Source organism: Papio anubis, chromosome 1 (assembly GCF_008728515.1).
Source record: "Papio anubis isolate 15944 chromosome 1, Panubis1.0, whole genome shotgun sequence".
Classification (NCBI taxonomy): Eukaryota; Metazoa; Chordata; class Mammalia; order Primates; family Cercopithecidae; genus Papio; species Papio anubis.
Genome location: NC_044976.1, coordinates 198,655,215 through 198,680,958, shown reverse-complemented (window position 1 = coordinate 198,680,958; position 25,744 = coordinate 198,655,215). Strand labels below are relative to the sequence as shown.

The following is a 25,744-nucleotide window of genomic DNA, read 5'->3' as shown; positions in this document are numbered from 1 at the left end:
GTAATTTTGAACTTGAGCCTCTCTCTGGGACTGTAAAACTCCAAATCAAAGTCTTAATCTGAGAATACACACATCTGAAAGACTGATTAGGGACTGGTAAACATCTATTAATATTCAACTCTGATAGAAAGTACAAGTTGTTTATTCTTACCACGCAAGGCCAAAAAAGGGGAGAAAAAAAAAAAAAAACACCACACAGTATATGCACTGGGAAAGCTTTCGCTTATTCAAAACAGTATTTGTCGAGCACCTCCAGGTCTGGATGCTGCAGGGGAAACAAAGATTAAACAGCCAAGGCTTTGCTTCCAAGGTGCTTACTGTCTTAAGGATACAAGGCATGTTTATAAATAGCCAAAATGCAACTCAGAAAAGACTAAAAAACACTGAGAGGGAGGGAGAAATAAACGAAGAGGTCTCCGGAGGAAGAGATGAATTAGTCTATCAGTAACTCCTCACCGTAATCCCAATGTAAAGCCAGGAATTCCAAACCAGGAAAGGTCAAACTGAAGTATTTGAGGAACACAGGCGTCGCCCTAAGCCCTTCACACGGCTCGCTGGGGATAATATAGCAGCTGAAACGGAACATCAAGCTGGCTTTCCAAACCTTCAGTTATTTACATTAGACTGAGAGGGGAAAAGCGCTAACAGTGCAGGCGCAGAGAAAGAGCAAGAGGAAACTTGAAAAGGCGGATCACGCCAATGCGCTGTGCACAGCCCCGCCCGCGCCCGGCGCACCAGCTACCCCACCCGAGCTCCCCGCGGCCCGCGTCCCCCATCTCGGTCCTAGGCCCAGGCACCTCCGAGACCCGTCCCCCGGCTCCGGCCGGCGCCACCGCCACCCTCAAGACCCCCGCAGCCCAAGCCCGGCCCCGCGCCGGCGACGCCCCCCGCGGCCCGATCCGCGCGCCCAGCCACCCGGGCCTCGTACCGTAGGTTTCGGACATGGCCGTCTGCGACATCTTGGGAGCGGCGCCGCCTCTCGCCGGGTCACCGGCTGCACTCGCCCGCGGTCCGCTGGCGCGTCTCGGTGGGGAAGAACCTGCGGCGGGAGACCGGAGGAGGGAGGGGCCCGACCGGTCCCCACGGCAACCGCCGGCCTCCCAGCGGCTGCGGCCCAGCCGGACTCCAGCTCCGCGCAGGCGCAGGGACCTCCACCCTCCGTCCGGCCGCGACCGCGAGGAGGAAGAGGAGATGGGCTACCCGAGGCCCGGCCCACGCCGCGTTCGCGCGTGCGCACGGGGAGGCCGGGGCGGGGCGTATGGGGACTTCGGCGCGCGCCGGAAGCACGTGCGCGGGCTGGGTCTCCTGGCGGTGTGCCCCGAGGCTGGGCGAGCGGCGGGTGGGGGCGTTGCGGGCTGAGTCCCGATTTCCCTCAGGGAAGGTCGGGTAGAGGCAGGCGGTGGGCAGGTTTGGGGGTGACAGAGGGCTGGGGACAGTGGGGTCCAGTTACCGAACAGAGGAGGAAGGTGCCTGCACTGGGGAGGAAAGCAGTCCATTTGCCACACTGGCCGGTCTCAGTTAAAGACATTGTCTTCGGTCATCATCTGAGGCTGTCAGCCAGGAAGAAACTTCCCTGACGCAGTTACGATCGAGGCCAGAACTTGGTTAATGTGTAACAAGGGGGCAGTAGGCCCCAGGTGTCCAGCCAGAGGCCGCCCTGTGAATGGGAGGCGGGTTCATTTACCCGTTGGGAAGCTAAGCTTTCACTCCAAACTGCCCGGCCCTCTTGAATGGAGCTGAGCAGGTGTGGGCAGAATGACAGAAGCTCAAGATGCCCAGATGCTGAAGTCATCGCAAGACTACAGACAGCAGCCTCTCCACATCCCATTTTAGAGGGTTCTGGATTACGGCTGAGAACTATCTCCCTCCTTGGCCTCCCAAGTTGCTGGGATTACAGGCGTGAATCATCTCACCTGGCCTTGGATAGTTTGGTTTCAGAAGCAAAACTGAGTTAGAATCCCCTTCTGTGGGAAATGTAGAGATAAACATTTATGGGAAAGAGAATTTTGGTTGAGGATTTGGCCCATCTGAGCTTGATCAGGGCCACATAGCGCCTCATAGTTCCCAACCTTGTTCACAATAGGTTGTCGAATGCTCAAAATATCCCTGGCTAAGCTCCCAAGTGACCTGGACTGTGTGGAAAATGCCAGTACAAAGTTTTTTTTTTTTTCCTGAGTCAATTTGGCTCCATCCTCCACATTGGCATCAGAGCTTCCCTCTTCCCCAGGGGCTATTTGGGTCGGTATTTTTCTCTTCTCTCCCATCCTAATAACAAATAAATGCAGTTTTTTTTTCTAAACCACAGAGAAGGCCCCATGGTGAAAGGTTGTGAGAGCTGCAGTTTCCTAAAATTGTTTTGTATATATTTCTTGTTCAATGGCTCAGATCATTTTTTGCTTTCTTGTTTGGTTCTCTGCATGTTGTGTTTGATTTAGGCTCCTGAGTATAGCAGATTGGTTCTGATTAAAACTATTTCAGAGGAAAGACAGTGATCCCAGGAAGTGGGAAGAAAACAGCATCACCTGAAGTCTTTCCTATTCGTTAGATGTTTTCTTCCTGCGAAAAACCACTATGTACAAGAAAGAAGTCAGTGAGCTGCAGTGATAGTGTTATTGACTGAAACTGGACCAGAGATCCCTGAAACCTGGACAAGGTGGTAGAAATACAAATTATGCTGCCACTTCAAAGCTGTGGGCAGTTTTCTACTTTGTGGAAAATGAAGACTTAGGTAGGCCTTTGGGAAAGACTGTTTGTTTTGGAAAAACCACCTAAAGAGACCATTTAGTTTGCAAATGTAACTGCAGTATCACAATTGGAAGAAGAAATATGCAAGGGCAAGGTTTGAAGGAGCCGTTCAGTTCAGTATCCTCGAATGATACTATGGAAGGTTCTTTGCATCTTAGTAACTTTGGGTCTTTGAAAGAAAACAAATTTCTTCAAAATGTTTTTAGAGACTGCTTTGATTCTGAGGCACTGCTGATTATATGGAAGAAAAAAATTATTGCAAAATTAATTTGTGTTTTCTCCAGTTATCATCTCCTTTCTCTTTGGGGGAGGTTTGTGACAGAGTAAAAACAGATATACAAAAGCCTAGACATGTTGGAGAGTTGTCTAAGGGAAATGTAATTATGGAGAAGGATTTTTTTGAGCTGAAACTAGATCCCACTTTTTTTCCAGGTCAGTGGTCCTTCAAGTATCTGGTACTTTCCTTCGTGCTTCCTGACAATGCGAAAGGATGTGGCAGGACCTCGCATTTAATGCCCAACGTGAAGAGCCCTAGGGCTTGATGCATGGGATTCTTGGAGTGAGGCCTGGTGGAGGGCACTGGTCACAGCCTCGGTGGAATGGTGACTCTCTTTGGTAACTGGAATTGAAGAAAATGAGTGGACTTGTGTCTGAGCACTTGGGAACTCAGCAATCCCTGGGTTTTACCTTGAGAAGGAGCCACGTTCTGGACATACAAGTGGAGACTTGAAACTGGAAGCTCAATTCCACAGCCAGGCTGGTGGAGACTATGTCATGTAACTCACATCTTCAAGAAAATAGAGACCTCAGAGGTCACTGGGCCACTTTACCTTCCACTGTCAAAAAAACTATGTCTGTGATCAGATACCCCTGTTGCTAGGGAATATTTGTCAGAATGGGCTAGATTAACTGCAGTAATGCAGATCTCTCAACCCATTTATGACTTACACAGCAAAGTTCCTCACTCAGACTACCTGTCCACTCCCACTAGCAGAGACTTGCTCATGGGCCCTCCTAGACCCAGGCTGACCGAATGTGTTTTATCTAAACACACCTCCACAGTCACTCAGGTAGGAGTGGCAATGCACTAGGACCAATTGTGCATTAGCTAGAGAGGCACTTACCAGGAATTAATTGCTATAAGAACTTGTATTTACATTTTGTGGGCTAAAGCAAGTCCTGTGGCAACGCTTAATTTCAAAGAGGACAGGAAATGCAATATTATTGTGTCCCTGAAAGAAAGGAGAAGAGAAAGTCTGTGGAAAGACATTATGGCTACCACTGGAATTTTCACCCGTCCAGGCAGCTCACCGTGCTTTTATTTGAAACAATTTTATTGAAGTATAGTAGGCATAACTACACATATGTATGTATGTATGTATGTATTTTATTTTTTGAGATGGAGTCTTGCTTTGTTGCATAAGCTGGAATGCAGTGGCATGATCTCAGCTCACTATGATCTCTGCCTCCTGGGTTCAAGTGATTCTCCTGCCTCAGCCTTCTGAGTAGCTGGGATTGCAGTCATACAGCCACGTACCACCATACCTGGCTAAGTTTTGTATTTTTAGTAGCAACGGGGTTTCGCCATGTTGGCTGTGCTGGTCTTGAACTCCTGACCTCAGGTGATCCACCTGCCTCGGCCTCCCAAAGTGCTGGGATTACAGGCGTGAGCCACGGCGTCCGGCCTGCACATATTTAAAGTGTACGTTTTGATAATTTTTGATATATGTGTACACTTGTGCTTGCTGCTCCAGGAGACTGCTATTTCTAGGCCTTTTGTGTGGACGGAGGCATTTTTGTGATTGTTTTATCTCATTTATTGCTTAGGACAAATAATTTCTTGTGAGGTTTAGTGGTGGTTTTGGGGTTGATAGTATAGGTGTTTATCACAGTCCACCTCCAAGTGGTAATACACTATACAGAGTGTAAGAAACAACCATTTACCTCCATCCTCCCTCAGCATCTGTGCTGAGGATGTTGTACTTCTACATATGTTGTACACCCACATACATTGTTATTGTTTTTACTTAATAAGCTACTAATTCTCTCTCTCTCTTCCTTTTAATTGTGGTAAAATAGACATAAAATGTACCATCTCAACCATCTTGAAATGTACAGTTCAGTGGCATTAAATACATTCCCATTGTTGTGCAACCATCACCACCATCCATCTCCAGAACGCTTCATCTTGCAAACCTGAAACTCTGTACCTGTTCAACAATAACTCCCCAATTCACTTCTCCCCACAGTGCCTGGCAACCACCATTTTACTTCCTGTCTCTAGGAATTGGCCTCTCTAGATACAGTACCTCATATAAATGGAGTCATACAGTATTTGTCTTTTCCTGACTGTCATATTTCACTTAGCATAATGCCCTCAAGATTCATCTGTAACATTGTAGAATATGTCAGAATTTCCTTCCTGTTTAAGACTGAATAATATTCAATACTTCGTACGTATATACTGCACTTCCAGCCAATTCTTTTCAATAGATTTAAACGATAAGAAAAAAGTATTTTATATTTACTCATGTAGTTACCATATCTAGGACTCCTTATTCTCTTGTGCAGATTAGATTTCCATGGTCTCATTTCCCTTTTGCCTGCAGGGCTTTCCTTAACAGATCTTGAAGTGTAGATCCGCTGGTGACTAATTCTTTCAGCTTTTATATATCCAAAAAAGTCTTTATTTCACTTCTGTGTTTGAAGCTATTTTTGCTCAGTTTTGATTTTTAGAGTTTTCAATTTTTTTTTTTTTCTAACGTGAAGATACTGTTTTAGTGTTTTCCGGCTTATTTTGTTTCCGATAAGGAGTCAACTGCCATTCTGATCTTTATTTCTTTCATGCAATGTGTCTTTTATCTCTGCTTGGTTTTAAGATTTCATCTGTATCACTGGTCTGAAGCAATTTGATTATGATGTGCCTTGGTGTTGATTTTCTTTAAAGTTCTTGTCCTTGAGTTTCACTGAACTTCTCTGGTCTTTGAGTTTATAGTTGCTATCAGATTTGGAATTTTTTCAGCCATTATTTCTTAAAATATTTTTTCTGCCCCTGCCTCTCCTTTCCTTTGGCGATTCTACTGCACAAAATACTAGGTCACTTGAATTTGTCTCCCAGCTAACTCAGGCTTTGTTCATTTTTTGTCAGTCATTTTTCTTTCTGTTTTTCATTTTTGTGTAATTCCATTGCTGGGTCTTTAAATTCACTCATCTTTCCTATAGTATCTAATCTGCTGTCAATTCCATCCAGCGTAATTTTCCTCTCAGGCATTGCTGTTTCACCTGCAGAAGTTTCACTCGGTGTCTGGACCTACATTCTGGTTTCCGTGTTTAGTAATCACGCTCTCAGGCCCTCCTCCAGCTTCTTGAGCATATGGAACATGTGTCATTTCTACTAACTTTATCATCTAAGTCATTTCTGAGATTGTTTATACTGATTGGCTTTTCTCTTCATTGTAGGTAATATTTTCCTACTTTACAAGCCAGATAATTTTTTATTGAATGCCAGACATTAACAAGTTTACTTTGAGATACATATAACGTTTATTTTTATAAATATTTTTGAGCTTTGTTCAGGGGTGCAGATAAGTTCTTTGGAAAGAGCTTGATGCTTCAAATCTTGTTTGTAGGCGTTTTTGGGGGGTGGGCCCTGAGCAGCGTTCTACTCAACAAGTCCTTGAGTTATGAAGGTTTTCACCATGATTGGCGGAATTGGGAGTTCCTCTGGGCCGTGCATGAGTGCTTGGGATTGTTTTCTGTAATATTTGCAGGTGATTCTTTATCTGGCATGGGGTAGGAGTGCCTACCACGGTAGGAGAAATGCAGGTATTTCTTCACTTGCCTGCACTGCTCAGTAGAAGACTCGAAGGGAACCCTCTGCAAACCTCTGGCACTCTCTCTGTCTCTCTGTCTGTACAACTTTGGGCAACCCCCAGCTCAGGGAGTGCTGCTTCTTCCTCCCGTCTGACTCCAGAGCTCAGTCTGTGGCACTCTTTCTCTGCAGTCACTTACTTGCTCATTCATTTCATCTGGTCTTAAGGCTTTCAATACGATCTAAAGCTGATGATTCCTTAATTTCTAGCTTGCCTAGGCTTCTGTGTACAATTGCTTACTTGATACGTCCACTTGAATGAATGCCTATCAGGCTTCTTAATACTAACGAAATAAAAACCAAGGGCGAGCACGGTGGCTCACGGCTGTAATCCCAGCACTTTGGGAGGCCAAGGCGGGTGAATCACGAGGTCAGGAGTTTAAGACCAGCCTGGACGATACGGTGAAACCCCGTCTGTACTAAAAAATACAAAAAATTAGCCAGGCATGGTGGCGTACACCTGTAGTCCCATCTACTCAGGAAGCTGAGGCAGGAGAATCGCAGGAACCTGGAAGGCAGAGGTTGCAGTGAGCCAAGATCATGCCACTGCACTCCAGCCTGAGCGACAGAGCCCAGACTGTTGCTCTGGACGAAGCCATTCCGTCTCAAAATAAACAAACAAACAAACAAACAAACTAAACATCCAGATTTCTTGACCAAACTAGTGCCTTCAGCAATTTTTTGTATCTCAGTAAATGGCAGTTTGCCAGGTGTATTAGTCAGGGTCAGGGTTCTCTAGAGGGACAGAACTAATAGGATACGTGTATATATGAAAGGGAGTTTATTGAGGAGAATTGATTCACACGATCACAAGGTAAAGTCCCATGATTGGCTGTCTGCAAGCTGAGGAGCAAGGAAGCCAGTGGTGGATCAGTCCAAGTCCCAAAACCTCAAAAATAGGGAAGGCGACAGTGCAGCCTTCTATCTGTGGGCAAAGGCCCCAGAGGCCCTGGCAAACCACTGGTGTAAGGCTAAGAGTCCGAAAGGTGAAGGACTTGGAGGCTGATGTTCGAGGGCAGGAAGCATCCAGCACAGCAGAAAGATGAAGGCCAGAAGACTCAGCAAGTCTGCTTTATTCTAGCTGCTCTGGTAGCTGATTAGACGGGCCCACCCAGATTGAGGGTGGGTCAGCCTCTCCCAGTCCACCGACTCAGATGTTAATCTCCTTTGGGAATACCCTCACAGACACACCTAGGAACAATACTGTGAATCCTTCAATCAAGTTGACGCTTAATATTAACCATCACACCAGGGCCAAACCTTGGAGTCCTGCCTGACTTCTCATGCCCACATTTGATCCATCAGCAACGCCTACAGGCTGTACTGTCAGAGCATCCACAATCTGCTTCTGCTACTTGCACTGCCCCCCCACCCCCACCCTGGTCACCTCCTGCATCAGCCCACCTCACCTCTCTCCTGCCTTTTGCAGCGACCTCCCCTTCCTGCTTCTATGCTTGTCTCCCTGTGTCGTCTTTTCTCAACACAGCTGCTAGAGCAATCCTATTAAAATGTAAATAAACAAAACCAAAAATAAATAACACTTCCCCTTTAAAACAGCCAGTGTTGCCTGTAATCCCAGGACTTTGGGAGGCCAAGGTGGGTGGATCACTTGAGGTCAGGAATTTGAGACCAGCCTGATCAACATAGTAAAACCCTGTCTCTATTAAAACTACAAAAATTAGCTGGATGTGGTGGTGCACGCCTGCAATCCCAGCTACTTGGGAGGCCGAGGCAGGAGAATCTTTTGACCCCGAGAGGTAGAGGCTGTAGTGAGCCAAAACCATGCCACTATACTCCAGCCTGGGTGACAGAGAGAGATTCCATCTCAAAAAAAAAAAAAAAAAATAATGGATCTCTTATATGCCACCACGTGATTGTGAGAAGGCTATAATAAAACTAGAGTATCATCTAATACTAGTATAATTTATTGAGTACTTGATAAACACTAGGTATAGTGCTAAGTGCTTTATGTGTATTATTATTATTTGTTGTTGTTGTTGTTGTTGTTTTTTGAGATGGAGTCTTGCTCATCACCCAGGCTGAAGTGCAGTGGCGTGATCTCGGCTCACTGCAAGCTCCACCTCCTGGGTTCACGCCATTCTCCTGTCTCAGCCTCTCGAGTAGCTGGGACTACAGGCGCCCACGACCACGCCTGGCTAATTTTTTTTTTTTTTTTTTTTTGGTATTTTTAGCAGAGACGGGGTTTCACCGTGTTAGCCAGGATGGTCTAGATCTCCTGACCTCGTGATCCGCCCGCCTCGGCCTCCCAAAGTGCTGGGATTACAGGCGTGAGCCGCCGCGCCCGGCCGCTTTACGTGTATTATAAAACCTAATCCTTACAACAGATTTATAAGGGAGGTATTATCCTATTTTACAGATGAAGAAACAAAGGCCCAAATGGATTACATATTTTGTCCAGTTTCCACAGCTAGTATGTATCAATGTTGGAATTTCTCTCTCAAACCAAACCAAACTGAAACCTCTCCTTTTAAAAATGCGGTATAAAAAGCCCAAAACACAGAGCTATGATTCCAAAAGGCATAGAATTATTTAATGCCTAAGGAAAAGAGCTCTCCGTTGATCCAGACCCTGTTCTGGATGCTTTGTGTCACTTCCCTTGATCCTTATACCACCTGACAAGGTTACTCTTATCTTTATATTATAGTCAAGGGTGACATCTAAACCAGGGCTCTTTATCGTACTGTGGTGCCAAATAAGTGTGGAGACACAGATGAGAAAGGGTTTATGGTAGAAAACATTCCCAGAGCACTTCTATAAATTCAGCATAAGCTCAGGTTAGCTTTAAGATAGAATATAGTCCTGAAGTTGACATCCAGTCCTCTAATATTAAACTCAGATATTTGAGTTTGTCATCCTCCAAAGCATATAGATTTTGTTTATCTAACAGGAATATGCTACAAATGCTTGATGTAACAGTCTACAACATTAAGCCAAGACTAGAGTTGTGGATAGAGTTCTTGAGTTCAGTGATGTGATAATTTCCTACCTTCACCTTCTCATTTGAAAGTTACCGCAAATCTTCCATCCATTCTAGTGTGATGCATCTCTGCTTCTTTCTGCATTTAACAGCATTGATACCCAGGGATTATTCATTCGAGTCATTTACATTCTTGTTTTGTATTCAGAAAAAGAGGATTTTCAGGTTCCTCTTTTCTTTTTAATTATATTTCTGTGTTTCCTCCATATTCTGATAAAAGTACCATAGAATTATCTTTTATTTACTTATTTATTTTCAAATACTGTGTTTCAAATTAAATGGCCTGTTTTCAGCCTGGTTTCTTATGAAAAAGATAGTTTACACAACAACTGCTTTAAAAAAAAAAATTCTCCATAGCCCACGCCTGTAATCCCAGCACTTTGAGAGGCCGAGGCGGATGGATCACGAGGTCAGGAGTTCGAGACCAGCCTGGCTAACACAGTGAAACCCCGTCTCTACTAAAACTGTAAAAATTAGCTGGGCATGGTGGCAGATGCCTATAATCCCAGCTACGCGGTAGGCTGAGGCAGGGGAATCGCTTGAACCCAGGAGGCGGAGGTTGCAGTGAGCCAAGATCGCGCCACTGCACTCCAGCCTGAGGAACAGAGTGAGACTCCGTCTCAAAAAAAAAAAAAAAAAAAAAAAAAATTTCTCCCTGAACACCACCAACAGAAATTTTCTTTTATGGGTTGATTTTAACATTTTAATCAGCTTTACTGGGGTATAATTTACATACAACAAAATTCACCGATTTTAAGTGTACAGTGAGTTTTGACAGATGTACATGGTCATGTGACAACTTCAACCTCGTCCCAATATGGAATTTTTCTGTCACCTCCAAGAGTTCTTTTATGCCTTTTTGCAGCCCTTTCTGGGCTGATTTTGAGAAGTTTTGATAGAGGATTATTGGCTTTCACATGGGAAGATGTAACCTACTCCAGGACACTGGGGAGGGGGTTTCCCCACTGCACAGACCAGCCACCATCCAGTCCACCTCTAGACCTCTCAGCAGCCTGTCCTTCTTGCCCTTTCAAGCATCTTCATCTGTGTTCCACCAGCTTCTTATTTGGGACCAGACAGTAGCCAATACCATTTCCATCCATCAGCTTGGTGAAATGTGTCCTTTAATGGAAGACTAATGAGGCCTAATAGAAAAAGCTTCCTGGATTTATTGATGTTCCCTGTGACTTTACAGGAGAGAGAGAGATTTAGGTCAGAGTCATTAGACTTTCTCTTCCTTTCCCTGAAATTGTGTGGAGTAGCAGCTAGGCCAGCAGGCATGCAATCAAACACTGTAGTGACCCACCATGTCACCTTCCTGGATTAGATGACTGTGGCCGCTGAAACAAAGTACCACAGACTGAGTGGCTGGGACAACAGAAATCTATTGTCTGACAGTTCTGGAGGCCAGAAGTCTGAGGTCAGGTGTCAGCAGAGTTGCTTCCCTCCTAGAGCTGAGGGAAAATCTGTTCCAGGCCTCTCTCCTGGCTTCAGGTGCCTTACTGGACATGTTTGGTGTTCCCAGCAAGCATCACTCCTATCTCTGCCTTCATTTATTATTATTATTATTATTTCTTTTTTTGAAATGGAGTCTTACTCTGTTACCCAAGCTGGAGTGCAGTGGCGTGATCTCAGCTCACTGCAACCTCTGCCTCCTGGGTTCAAGTGATTCTCCCTCCTCAGCCTCCTGAGTAGCTGAGATTACAGGTGCACACCACCATGCCAGGCTAATTGTTGTATTTTTAGTAGAGGTGGGGTTTCACCGTGTTGGCCAGGCTGGTCTTGAACTCCTGACCTCAGGTGATCCACCCCCGTCGGCCTCCCAGAGTGCTGGGATTACAGGCATGAGCTGCCGTGCCTGACCGACCCCAGGTATTTCTAATGCAGGTGGTCCCACATTTGGAGAAATCCTGCTGTGGGTTGAGGAATGGTTTTGTTCCTAAAGGATACAGGCACTGCCGCTTGTGGAAAATGGAACAGGGAATACCAGAGATTGAATAGAGCATTAAATGCTGTGAGTGAGAAAATCCTTATGTCTGAGCAGTGAGGACATGTTGCTTGGAGATATTTCTCAGTCAGAAATATCTATGGGTTAGAAACACACTATGGGTTAAATGAGAGCTGGTAGAAAGGGTAGTTGTCAACTCCCCCTGCTCTTTCCTGAGTCTCACTCTCCCTCCTGTATTCTCCCTCCTTTCTTTTCTTTCTTTCTTTCTTTCTTTCTTTCTTTCTTTCTTTTTTTTTTTTGAAATGGAGTCCTGCTCTGTTGCCGAGTCTGGAATGCAGTGGTGCGATCTCAGCTCACTGCAACCTCTGTCTCCCGGGTTCAAGCAATTCTCCTACCTCGGCCTCCCAAGTAGCTGGGATTACGGGCACCCACCACCACGCTCAGCTAATTTTTGCATTTTTAGTAGAGACAGGGTTTCACCACATTGGCCAGGCTGATCTCGAACTCCTGACCTCAGGCGATCCTCCCATCTCAGCCTCCCGAAGTGCTAGGATTACAGGCATGAGCCACCGCACCAGGACCTCTCCCTCCTTTCTTAGGGAGGATCTCGACTCAGAACTTTTCCTCAATCCTCTCTGTTAAGATGGTTGATTTCCTCCTTAAAGCATTATCTGTGCAGTTTCTTTTAAAAATTTACTCCCCCTGCCCCCATTCTCTAGGAATTGTTGGGTATTGGCTGGGCAAGGAGTTTGGAGCCCTCTGAGCTGATAATGTAAAATCTTTGAGGGGGAGAGATTTGAGCTTTCTTTTTCTTTTTCTTTTTTTTTCTCCTGTAGCATCTGCCCCAGTGTCAGGCACATTTTAGGTGTCCAACAAACATCTATGGAATGAATGAATGAGTGCTGGCACCACCTGTAAGCACATGGTAAGGATGACCGTGGAGAGAATATGCCGTCTTTTAATCAGCCCAGATGAGTGCAGTCTGTGTTAAGGCGAAACGCCAGAATCCCAAGGAACAGATTCACCACGCCGGGGTGGGACTCAGGCACTGCTGATACTGACGCATGAGGGAAAACCCTGTGGGTTTTCCTTCCAGGTCCCTTCTTGGTTTGCCCAAAAGAATGTCACATTTTGTTTCAGTTAAGGAGAGGCCTTTCCTTACAGCTGACTTTAAGGAAGCTGGAAATCGTGGTTGTGGGGGAAGTGGCTTTGGAACTTGGGGCCTCTTTGGGACCTGGTAGGCAATGGGGTTTGGGGGCAAGTTTGTGGGACGTGTGTCTGAACAGGAAGGAAGGGAGGAGTAGTGGGGCCAGCCAGGAAACAGCAGACGAATGCAGATTTCTCTTCTCGTGCAGCTTTGCTTAGAGTTGAACATTACCTCCCAGAGATAGATCGACCCCAGCCCTGCAGAGATTGGCTATCCTGCTCTTCAATTTATTTTTAGATGTATGATCTCACTTGAATCTCAAATCCAATAGGATTTCCTGACCCCTCAATGTAGCTCCGCCTGGCATTCCAGAGCAATTCAAGGATCTGGTAGGGCTGACTAGCAATCCACTGCTACATATAGGGGAACAATGAGTTTTAAAGCTGCTCGGAAATCTGTGATTTGAATATCGGGAAATCCTTGACTCTCTATCAAATGTGAAGTTGCTGATTTAAGAAATAAAGTTAAGAAACAATATTCATTAACAGAATGGAATTTAATGAAACCGCTGGTGTTTTGGGGTTATTTTCTGGTCACGTAGTGCCCCCTGGTGGGTTCACTGACATACGCTTCCAGAATGCTGGTTTCCCAGGCTGTGCTTTGTGACAAGGCCGGCACCAGCAGGGTGAGTCCAAGAATTTGCAGTTTAGGCCCAGTCCAACGATGCTCTAAAGATTGTCTGCTAACGGAAAATATGAGTTATGAAAATGCTATGGGTTGTATTGTATCCCCCACCAAAAGACATGTTAAAGTCCTAAGCCCCAGTACTTGTGAATGCAAACTTATTTGGGAAAAGGGTCTTTGCAGATGTAATTATGAAGTTAAGGTGAGGTCGTTAGGCCAAGCCCTTAATCCAATATGACTGGCGTTCTTGTAAGAGGAGGAGAGGCTGGGTGCAGTGGCTCCCACCTGTAATCCCTGTGATTTGGGAGGCTGAGGCAGGAGGATCACTTGAGCCCAGGACTTTAAGACTACCCTGGGCAACATATTGGGACCTCATCTCTACTAAAAATTTAACAATTAGCTAGGCATGGTGGCATGCAGCTGTCTCAGCTACTTGGAAGGCTAGGTGAGAGGATGGCTTGAGTCCAGGAGTCCGAGGCTGCAGTGAGCTATAATCATATCAATGCACTCCAGCCTGGGCAACAAGGGAGACCTTGACTCAAAAAAAAAAAAAAAAAAAAAAAAAGGAAGAGAGAGACACATAAGGAGAGAACGCCATGTGACAATGGAGACAGACACTGGAGTGATGCACCTGCAGACTGAGGATGCACAAGGATTGACAGCACCCCCTAGAAGCCAGCAGTAGGGCGTGGAATAGAGTCTCTCTCAACCCCTTGGAAGGTTCTAACCCTGCTGATGCCTTGATCTTGGACTTCAGCTTCCAGAACTGTGAGATGAGATATGTTTGTTGTTTAAACCTCCCAGTTTGTGCTGCTTTGTGATGGCAGCCCAAGCAGATGAATACAGAAATAACCTGGGATTCGAGTCAGAAGAACTGCTTTGAATCCCATCTACCACTTAGTACCTGAATGACCTTGGGAAAAGAAGTTCAATTTTTCTGAGCCTCAGTTTTATAAACTGCAAAATGGAGAAATACAAAAGTAACTGTTCTCCTGCCTCAGGATCCCTATGAGGATGAAGTGTGACTATGTATATAAAAACATTTTGTTTATTGTACAGCACTGTATACTGCCATCTTATTACATAAAGAAAGGAAGGTGGGAGGTAGTAGAGCGGAATGATTAAGAGTTAGGCTCTGGCCGGGCACAGTGGCTCACGCCTGTAATCCCAGCACTTTGGGAGGCTGAGGTGGGTGGATCACTTGAGGTCAGGAGTTTGACCTGGCCAACATGGTGAAAGCCCATCTCTACCAGAAAAAAAAAAAAAAAAAGAAAGAAAGAAATTAGCCAGGTGTGGTGGTAGGTGCCTGTAATCCTAGCTCCTAGCTTCTCAGGTGGCTGAAGCAGAAGAATCACTTGAACTTGGGAGACAGAGGTTGCAGTGAGACGATATGGTGCCACTGCACTGCAGCCTGGGCAACAGAGCGAGACTCCATCTCAAAAAAAAAAAAAAAAAAGCTAGACTGTGAAGTCAGTTTGCCAGGGTCTATAAGTGGAAATGTTACAAAGAAGTTTCTTATGAAAACATGACTCTCGAATGAGCCAAAGGCAGTGATGCCCAGGAATGGAGTTGTGGTAACTTAAAGGAATGTATCAGTCATCTATTGCTCTATAATGAACCCCAAAACTTAGTGGCTTCAAATAATGAGCTTATTCTTTCACACAGTCTCCGTGGATCAGGAATCGAGAGCACCTTAATTGGGTGCTTCTCACTTGGCGTCTCTTGTGAGACTGAAGTCACCCAGGGTTTAGACTGGGACTGGAGGACCCACTTCCCCGATGGCTCACCCACTGTGGCTGGCCCTCTCCACAGGTCTGGTGAGTATTTTTACAATATGGCATCTCCTCATTCTTTCCACCTCCCCTTCCTGCCCACCCCACCATGCCCAACGTGTTTTTACTCTTGTCAGTGATTCTCAACCTGTATGGGGTCACAGGCTCACTGTGACCTAATGAAAACTAGGGACTCTTCCTGAGGAAAGTACACATATGCACTTACACAGAATATTCTAGATAGAATTTCAAGGGGCTCCAAGATTAAGTACCATTGGGTCCACAGAGAGCTCTGTCAAATGTGAATCGAATTGTGTAATTCCCTGTTTAAATCCTTCCGTGACCCCCACTGCCCAAAGGATAAAAAACCTCTTTAGCACACCACGATCTGACTCCAACTTACTTTTAATAACAATAACCTTATCATCACATGGAATGTCTCCTACATGGCAGACACTTTTCACACTCTCTTTCTAATTCTTACAAGAACTCTGCAAGAAGTGGATTTTATGATTCCATTTTAGAGATAAGGAGAAGCTCAGAGCTGAAATCTGGCTGATTCAGCACCTGCCTCACCCCCACCCCACACCCTCAAGTGAATAGTTGAGTTTAGGGGAGCCTGGATTCTTCTGACTCTGAAGCTGGTGTCCTTCCAGGCCTGGCCACCCCACTCTCTGCCCCTTCTCATCTACTGCCAGGCACACTCCTGCTCTGGCGCTTCAGAATCACTCATCATTTCCAGACATGCGGTGGGTTTTGTGCAGGAAGCTTTTTCTACCTTGAAGTTCCTTTCTTCCCATCTTGTCCTCCTTCTCCAACCTTCTCTAATCACTGTGCTCTGTGATCCTATTCCTTCGCCAAGACTCAGGGTGTCATGTCTTCCATGAGCTTTTCGTGAACTACTCAGTCACAGCGGGCAGCCCCACTGCGACTTTCCAGTGCTCCTTTACGTATTCCATGGCGACCACCAGGCTGTGTCATAATTTCTTATGTACTCGCCTATATACTTACTACCCCTGGACCGTTTCTTGAAGGCACGTATCAGTCATGCTTTGTAACCTTTTTTTAAATCTAGCTCTTCACAGGATGGGTGTTCACTGTACATTTTTTGAGTGAATGAACGCATGCATGAATGGCATTTTCTGTAAGAATGCCCCCTAGCATGTAAATTATCCAGCTTTTGAATAAAGGTAGCTAGGATCTAGGGTGTCTTGAGGCTTCAGTCTTTCTAGGACATCTCTAATGAGCCTAGGGGTGGCAGTGTGATGCCACACCTGAAAATACTCTGCCATTTTCAAAGCTTTAACATTTTGGCACCCAAGGGGAGAAGCCACAGAGTTTATCTGTGTCTAGCTTTTGTAGTTACCTGTCTCATTTTAACAGGCAGGGAAATTGACACTCTGAGGATGCAAATATTTCCACCCAAGGGCCTGTCATTTAATGTTGTGCTGAATAGGAACCAGGAGCTGGATGTCCTGAGCTGTGTGTTGAGATCTTCTCCCTACAGACAACAGTGAAGACTTGTAAAGGTTCTACGTCTTTGAAATCTTTTTTTTTTTTTTTTTTTTTTTTTTTTAAGATGGAGTTTCGCTCTGTTGCTCAGGCTGGAGTGCAGTGGCGCTATCTTGGCTCACTGCAACTTCCACCTCCTGGATTCAATCCATTCTCCCAGATTCCTGAGTAGCTGGGATTACACGCTGGCTAATTTTCGTATTTTTAGTAGACCCGGGGTTTCACCATGTTGGCCAGGCTGGTCTCGAACTCCTGACCTCAGGTGATCCACCCATCTTGGCCTCCCAAAGTGCTGGGATTACAGGTGTGAGCCACCGCGCCCGGCCTATCTTTGAAATCTTAAAGGGCAAAGCTGACTTCAAACAGACTTCAAGCAGTTGTTTTTGTATGGCTCCATTTTAATAAGAAAAAATATAAATGTGTAAATGGATACATTGACAAAATGGTAAAAGAATATGCATCAAGTAATAATTGTTATCTCTGGGATTAGATTAAATTAAACTAATTAATTAATTAATTTTGAGATGGAATCTTGTTCTATCGCCCAAGCTAGAGTGCAGTGGCGCATTCTTGGTTCACTGCAATCTCTGCCTCTGGGGTTCAAGAGATTCTCGTGCCTCAGCCTTCCAAGTAGATGGGATGACAGGCGTGCACCACCATGCCTGGTTAATTTTTGTATTTTTAGTAGAGATGGGGTTTCACTGTGTTGACCAGGCTGGTCTTGAACTCCTGGCCCCAACTGCGTGCCTCGGCCTCCCAAAGTCCTGGGATTATAGGCATAAGCCACTGCACCCAGCCTCTGGAATTTTAAATTATTTTTATTTACTTTTTTTTTAAATTTACTTTTTAATGTATGTTTTACAATTTTTCTATAAGGTATATAAATTACATATTTGATTTTTAAAGTCTTCTAGTTGATAAAAGAAAAATGCCCTGTGCATTAGATAAGCTATCACTGTAATTTAATTTTCTGACTTTTCTTTCTGAACACAGATAAAATCATGCATATTTTGCACTTAGCACAGGAAGTGGTTTCTAGAGTAGCAGAAAGTCTCAGTAACTTCGAGGTACACAATTCTACCTCCAAGGCAGCATCATCAAGATTATATTTACAAGCATTCAGTTCAGTCAAGTAGTTGTCTCAGGTGCTTGTTTAGATCTCACATCTTCAAGGAATGTCAGGAAGCCTAGAGGCTGAAGAAAGATGCAGAGTATTTTCTAAATGTCGGGCAGTGAGGAAAATCCCTCAGTATTTTCCTTGTGATTAACTTGTTGATGAATTTTCTTAAGAAGTCAAGTAAAAAGAAACTATCCTAAGGGAGCGGGAACAAAGGCGGGACTATTCTGACTCACTCACCTCTGTGTTGACGGTGCCCTTTGGCGTCAGTTTCAAAGTAATTCATTCACATCTGCTCAGCAAGTACTCATTGCAAGCTCATTAATTCCAGGTGCTGTTATGGTTCCTGGGGATGCAGCAGTAAAGAAAGCAGAGTTCCTGACCTCATGGAGCAATACTTGCGTGTGGGAGGAGACAGATGTGGCAAATAAGTAAATATCTAGCACACTAGCACATCAGGGGTGATAAGTACAGTGAAAAAACGAATAGTGAGGAGGTCGGGCCTGCCAGGAGGGCGAGGGGGGGGGAAGCCATAGTTCTGCTTTCAGTAGGGTGCCTGCAGGATTCTTCCATAAGGAGACATTTGTACCAAGACCAAAGGGGAGGGGGAGGGAGCAAAGGCTGTGGTATCTGGGGAAAGAGCCCTGCAGAAGACAAAGACCCTGAGATGAGAGCATACGGGTGGGGCCTGCAGGGACAGCAGTCGGGGCAGGGAGATCAATGGCATGGGGAGTGAACCAGGCTGTGTAGGGCAGAGTATGGGGTCTTGTAGGCCACTGAAAGCATTTTTCTACTTTTAAATTCTGAGTGAGACTTGATACGATTAAGGGACAGGGCACAAGACAATTACTCACAAGAGGCACTAGGATGCTAAAGACTCATGGAGACTAGGCCATAAGGGACAAAGCCCAGGCATGGGGAGCCATTAGGGGCTGTTGCCCATCCTGAAAGATGATAGAGGCTTGGGGTGGGGGATGGGGAGGGAAGTGACAGGAAATGGCTAGATTCTGGATATAATTGAAGGCAGAATCCACTGGATTTGCTGGGAGATGAAAAGTGGAGTTTTTCCTGAGCAATGGAGTAGATAATGGCTCTATTATCAGAGCAGGTTTCGGCGGATGCGTTTCAGTTACCTACTGCTGAGTGACAAACCATCCTGTACTTAGTGGCATAAAACATCAGCAATCATTTGATTTACTCACCAATTGCAGCCTGGGCAGGGCTCAGTGGGGACGGGTGCAGGTGGGATTCGTTAGGGCAGCTCAAAGGCTGGCTGGAGCCATCTGAAGCTTGTTACTCACGCATCTGGCTGTGGATGCTGGCTGTCAGCTGGGCCCTCAGCTGCGATGTCAGCCGGAACTCCTGCACCTCTTCATGTTGGGGTTCACTCCCTCACGGCATGGCGGTTGGGCTTCAAAAGTGATCTACCAAGAAAACAAGATACGAAGCATGTGACATTTTCATGCCTTGGTCTCAGAAGTCCCATAGTCTCATTTCTGCTGTCCTTTATTGCTTCAAGGAGTCACGAAGATTGGTCCGAGTTCAAAGGGAGGAGACACCGACCCTGGCCCTGGATGGGAGGGTGTCGATGTCACATTGTAGAAGAACATGCGTGATAGGAGATATTGTGCCCATCTTTAGTCAATATCGTCTGCCACATAAAGGATGCAGAAATCAAGATTTTTAGAGCATGAGCTGCTTGTTAATTATCACACAGGGATGTTGAGTAGACAGGTGGATGTATGAGTCAAGAGAGGTCAAGGTTGGGGAAATAAATGTTGGAGGCTTTATTATACAGCTGGTATTTAAAGCCACCTGGAATGAGGAGAGATGTGGTGGTGGGAGGAGGAGGAGGAGAGAAAGGAGGATCAGGAGAAGAGACAGTTTATTAAGCATTGCATAATTTTTTTTTTGAGATGGAGTCTCATGCTGTCACCCAGGCTGCAGTGCAATGGCGCCATCTCGGCTCACTGCAACATCCGCCTCCCAGGTTCAAGCAATTCTCCTGCCTCAGCCTTCCCAGTAGCTGGGATTACAAGCACATGCTGCCATGCACATCTAATTTTTTGTTTTTTAGTAGAGATGAGGTTTCACCGTGTTGCCCCGTCTGGTCTCGAACTCCTGAGCTCAGGCAATCCACCTGCCTCGGCCTCCCAAAATGCCAGGATTACAGGCGTGAGCCACTGTGCCCAGCCACATTGCATAATTTTTATTGAGTAGCTCTATACTTAGCATTGTGGGAAGTACTTCACACAGCTTAGAGCGAGATGAAGGCCTCCCTGCCCCAGTCCACAGTGAAGCAGGCCTCTATGTACTGGCATAGAACTTAGCTCAGTTTCTGACTCTGTATTTTTCTCTTGCTCCCCGTGCCCCTGGTGCTGGAGCGCTTAATTAGATCTGACAAGGTCTCTTTTGTCCTTGTGCTTTGGCGTATCTTCAGGCTTTCCCTGGATAATGATGGCCAAAAGTATTCGGAGTTTTAGGAAACCTAAAACCTAAAACCTTCGAAAGGGCAATGTCAAGAAATAAATAAATGAATTATTCTATTGTTAAGCAACTCATGTCTGAGTAAGAGAAAACTTGAATTTATGGTGGTTAAAGTACATGTGAGATATTAAAAGAGAGAGAGAAAGGAAAAAAATAAAAACCAGAAAGCCATTTTTTGATCCTTAAGAGATCAGATGAAGTTTCTATGTGAAGCATTGAGAGATCTTTATTTTATGATAAGGCTAAATGTCAGATTGTCAAAAAAAAAAAGGGTCAAATATAAACTTCTTTGCATAATACATAAATCCATTCATAATCGGACCCTTTCCTTTCCAGTCTCCTCTACTAGCAACCTCCAGTATATTCTGGTTATCCTGCTCCAAAAATGCTCTAAACATGCCATGCCTGTGTAACTTCCCTGTGATTTATTCCCCCCTTCATTCCTGGCCAACTCCTACTCATCCTTCAAAGCGCAGCTTAAATGTCATCTCCTCTACAAAGCAGGTGGTTGTAGTCACCTCTATCAGTGTTCCCATCTTTTGTATATACTTCCTATGATTCTGATCACATTCTGCTTATTATCTTATCACATTCTGTCATGTATATGCTTATCTCCTCAAGCAGACAGTCAGTTTTTCAAGGGCAGTAAACCTGGGTGCGTTTTTGTCTTTTGCAGCCTCAGTCCCAGCAGTGCTGAGCAACAGAAGAGATAAACACCACAGTTTTTAGGAAGTTCAGTTGCATAAGAGATGACAGTAGAGACCCCTGCATGTCTATTGCAGACAGTTACTTACGGGGCTCACAAAAAATATTCTCTGGTTTTGCACAGTGGGATGCACTGTCCTGCAAAGGCTGAAGATTTTGGGGAGGCAACAGATACACCAAACAGGCTTCCTTTCCTATACCTCTCAGTTGCTGACACTATTAAGAAATGAAGACTGGGCAAGGTGGCTCATGCCTGTAATCCCAACACTTTGGGAGGCCGAGGTGGAGGTTATTGCTTATGACCAGGAGTTTGAGACCAGCTGGGCAGCATAGTGAGACCCCATCTCTACCACACACACACACAAAAATTAGCTGGGCGTGGTGGCACGCCCCTGTAGCCCCAGCTACTCAGGCGGCTGAGGTGGGAGGATCACTTGAGCCTGGGATGTTGAGGCTGCAGTGAATCATGATTGCACCACCGCATTCTAGCCTGGGAGACAGAGCAAGACCTTGTCTTAGGAAGGAAGGGAGGGAGGAAGGAAGGAAGGAAGGAAGGAAGGAAGAAAGGAAGGAAGGAAGGAAAGAAAGAAAGGGAAGGCTAATTTGGCTCTATGTCAATTAGGTCAAGTTGGTTGCTAATGTTATTGAAATCTATATCCTTTCTGATTTTCTGTGTACTTATTCTATCAAAAAGAGAGAGATGTTGGAATCTCCCAATATAAATCTCCCAATATATAATTTTGAATTTGTCTATTTTCTCTTTCTACTAGTTTTTCCTTCCTGTGTTTTAATGTTCTGTCCTACCCTGCATCTCCTAAAAAAATAGAAAAATTAGCCAGGCATGATAGTACATGCCTGACTGATTTTTTTTTTTTTAAGTAGAGACATGCCTGGCTAACTTTTATACCTTTTTTAGTAGTCTCAGTTATTCAGGAGGCTGAGGCATGAGTATCACTTGAACTCAGGAGGCAGAGGTTGCAGTGAGCTGAAATCGTGCCATTGTACTTCAGCCTGGGTAACAGAGCAAGGCTCTGTCTCAAAGCCAAAGAAAATTAGTAACAGAAAATAAATTGATACTAGCCAGGCTTATCTAGAGTTTGGAGAAACAGCATTGCTGACGGAAAATTAGCATAAGCTTTCTGAAGGCTAATTTGGCTCTATGTACCAGGAACTTAAAATGCATATCCCTCTAATCCAGTTATTCTATGTCTAGACATTTATGTTAAGAAAATAGCCATGGATGTGGACAAAGATTTCAGTACCAGATTGTTCGAGACAAAGCAAGTGGCTGGATGTGGTGGCTCGTGCCTGTAATCCCAGCACTTTGGGAGGCTGAGGTGGGTGGATTGTTTGAGCCCAGGAGTTTGAGATCAGCCTGGGCAACATGGTGAAACCCCATCTCTACTAAAATAATAATAATACAAAAATTAGTTGAGTGTGGCACTGTGTGCCTGTAGTCCCTGCTACTCAGGAGGCTGAGGGCAGAGGATCACTTGAACCCCAGAAGTGGAGGTTGCAGTGAGCCAAAATCACACCACTGTACTCCAGCCTGGGTGACAGAATGAGACCCTCTCTCAAGAAAAAAAAAAAAAAAAAAAGACAATTCTATTGCTAGTAGCAAAAATAAAAAAATTTTTTTTGAAATATCTTAAATGTCCAATAATAGTAGATTAAAAGTTTTGATATGTTCAAATAGAATAGTATGTCGTCATTAAAAATATCTTTATGGAAAAAATATTAGCATGGAAAAACATTCACCATAAAATGTTCATGTGAAAGAAGTGGATTACGAAACAATACACACACTATATCCCAATAATGTGTGTGTGTTTGTGTGTGTGTGCGTGTGTGTGTATGTAGAAGGCTAAAAAGTATATATTTATGTTTTAGTCTGTGCTGCTGTAACAAAATATCACAGACTGGGTAATTTATCAACACTAGAAATGTATTTGTCACAGTTGTGGAGACCAGGAAGCCCAAGATCAAGGCACCAGCATGTTTGATGTCTGCTGAGGGCTGCTCTCTGCTTCTGTGATGGCACCTTGTTGCTGAGGGAGAAGACAAAGGCTGAGTCTTCACTTGGTGGAAGAGAAGAAGGGGCTGAACTGGCTCCCTCAAGTCCTTTTATGAGGCACTAATCCAATCGTGCGAGCAGAGTCCTCACTGTCTCACTGTCTAATCACCTACTAAAGACCTCACCTCTTTCTTAATACTGTTACATTGGGGATTATTTTTCAACCTGAATTTTGATTTTGTTTGTTTGTTCGTTCATGACAGACTCTCGTTCTGTCACCCAGGCTGGAGTGCAGTGGTACAACCTCAGCTCACTGCAACCTCCACCTCCCAGGTTCAAATGATTCTCATGCCTCAGCCTCCCGAGTAGCTGGGATTACAGGCGTGTACCACCATGCCCAGCTAATTTTTGTATTTTTAATAGAGATGGGGTTTCACCATGTTAGCCAGGCTGGTCTTGAGCTCCTGACCTCAGGTGACCCACCCACCTCAGCCTCCCAAAGTGTTGGGATTACAGGTGTGAGCCACCACACCTGGCCCCCACAATACATTTAGACCAGAGGTTGGCAAACTTTCTGAGCTGCATAGTAAATATATTTCACTCTGTACAGTCTCTATTGCAACTACTTAACCTTGCTCTCATAGCACAAAAGCAGCCATAGATAAGATGGAAACAAGTGAACATGGCTGTGTTCCAAAAAATCTTTATTTACAAAAATAGGCACCAGGCAGTATTTATCCTGTGGGCTGTAGCTTATGATCCCTGCTTTAGGTAACAAAAAATTGTATCTGAAAGAACACGATGTTGTCTTTTTTTTTTTTTCACATCTGCCTATATATTTATCACATTTGGCACTCTTTTTCTTCCTTTTTTCTTCTTTTTGAGATCCCACATATTACTTGGTATCATTTTTCTTCTCCCTGAAGTATTTTATTGAACATTTCTGTAGAGCATGCTAGCAATACATTATCTCAGCTTTTGCTTGTTTGAAAAAAATCTTTATTTTACCTTCATTTCTGAAAGACATTTTTGCTTGGTATAGAATTCTAGGTTGACAGGTTTTTTTTTAATTGCAGTCCTGTAAAGCTGTCTCTCCATTGCCCACTGGCTTCCATAATTTCTGTCAAGAAGTCAACTATAATTATTAATCCCTTTTTACCCTACATAAGTAATTTTTTTCCTGGCTGCCTGGAAGATTTCTCTTTATCTTCAAGTTCTCAGCACTTCGACTCTAATGTTCAGGTGTATTTTTATTTGTGTTGATCCTACTTAGGGTTTTCTGAACTAGGACCTGTAGTTTTGTTGTTTTTGTATAATCTTAGAAAATTCTTGAGTACTGTATCTTCAGATATTTCTTCTGCCCTATTTCTTTTGTCTCCCCCTAGAATTACTGAGCTTCAACCTATTCTTCCTCTTTTATTCTTTCTGGGACTCCAACTGCATGTATGTTAGACTTTTTGAAATTGTTTTATGGTGCTTGGATTTTATCACCATGACCACTGCCAATACAATTACAACCATCACCTTCATCACCTTCATTACCACCATCATCACCTCCCCTCTCCCTCAACCACCACCTTTACTACCACCACTATCATCATTATATCCACTTATATGATGGTTACAGTAGGGAAGGTATTATTCTAAGCACCCTATATATGTTAACTCTTTAAGTAATTGCATCAACAATGTAATATAATTTTACACATATTGTTATTCTAATTTTATAGGACTTGGGAGAGGGATCTGGACTGAAGTGGAGGAATCCAGTGCAAGTAGTGGAACCCTCTGAAATCTTGGTTTGTGACTACAAATGCTATTCCAATATTTGAAGCTAATAAGTCCATTTAAGTTTGCTGCATGGAAATACATTCAATCAATCATCCAACATTATGAGGTGTCTCCTGTATTGCAGAAAGATGAATAGCCAACAAAGGCTGATGATAACCCCCCCCGCCTGTCTCCCTTCTTCCTCTCTCTGTCAAAGCATGAGAAGCATCTGAATATTCAGTTTCCACTGTTCTACGTTTTCGTGGAAGAACATAGGCTTTGAGATCTGGGCCTGGGCTCCCCATTTAGGTCAGGATCCCTGTGGCTTTCAGAGCGCCTTTGGCTATAGGTATTGCTTCCCACCTCCCTTCCCTTTCCTCCTCAGAACTCTTCCTGCTTTGGCCCTAAAGACAAGTGGGATAGGCTAAAAGCTTTGTAGCCCCAGGCCTAGAGGTGGGCAGCTCAGCTGCTTGCTAGAATTCTGAGTTTGTTAAGTTTCTTTTTTTCCTTTTTCTTATTAGAGATGGGGTCTTGCTCTGCCACTCACGCTGGAGTACAGTGGCACAATCATAGCTCACTGCAGCCTCAGGCTCCTAACTCAAGCAGTCCTCTTGCCTCAGCCTACCAAGTAGCTGGGACAGGAGGCACATGCCACCACACCTGGCTAGACTTGTGAAGTTTCTATACAACAACCTCATTTCTGTTTTTTACATTCTAAACTCCCAAGAAGTAGGTTTGTGGATATTTGACTTGCTGAAAATCATATAAACTGAACTTTCCTCATTCTAGTTTCTCTCTGGGATGCAAGTTATTAAAGTGAGAATTAATGTATGCCTGGGACAGTTTTGGCTTACACTTGTTGTCCAAGTGTAATTATTAATTGCAGCCTCCCCTGTTTGCTCACAAAAGGAGCACTGGTTTATTAGATGAAAACCCATATGGTCATCTGAAGTTAAGAAATCTCAAATCCAATT

General features: G+C 44.5%; 1 protein-coding gene and 2 long non-coding RNA genes across 7 annotated transcripts in view; 2 read left to right on the top strand and 1 right to left on the bottom strand.

Annotated features, from left to right (window-relative positions):
- The window catches only part of RAB4A (RAB4A, member RAS oncogene family), a 35,013-nt gene extending 33,776 nt beyond the window's left edge, over window positions 1-1,237 (bottom strand). For 3 of the 5 annotated variants that reach the window (XM_003893793.4, XM_021931183.2, XM_009197911.3), the window contains exon 1: window positions 929-1,237. In XM_003893793.4, the coding sequence (XP_003893842.1) occupies window positions 929-959 (31 nt within the window). In that variant the 5' untranslated portion in view covers window positions 960-1,237. The remainder of the gene's footprint in view (window positions 1-928) is intronic. The other 2 variants (XM_021931188.2, XM_009197909.3) reach the window with 2 other exon arrangements.
- Window positions 1,238-1,861: 624 nt separating this feature from the next.
- LOC116271619 lies at window positions 1,862-3,983 on the top strand. The gene is made up of 2 exons (XR_004180222.1): window positions 1,862-2,728; window positions 3,178-3,983. It is a non-coding gene; the product is annotated as an uncharacterized LOC116271619 (long non-coding RNA).
- An 8,089-nt stretch (window positions 3,984-12,072) lies between these two features.
- LOC108583681 lies at window positions 12,073-25,344 on the top strand. The gene is made up of 3 exons (XR_002518996.2): window positions 12,073-12,487; window positions 15,059-15,210; window positions 24,731-25,344. It is a non-coding gene; the product is annotated as an uncharacterized LOC108583681 (long non-coding RNA).
- The last annotated feature ends 400 nt before the right edge of the window (window positions 25,345-25,744 follow it).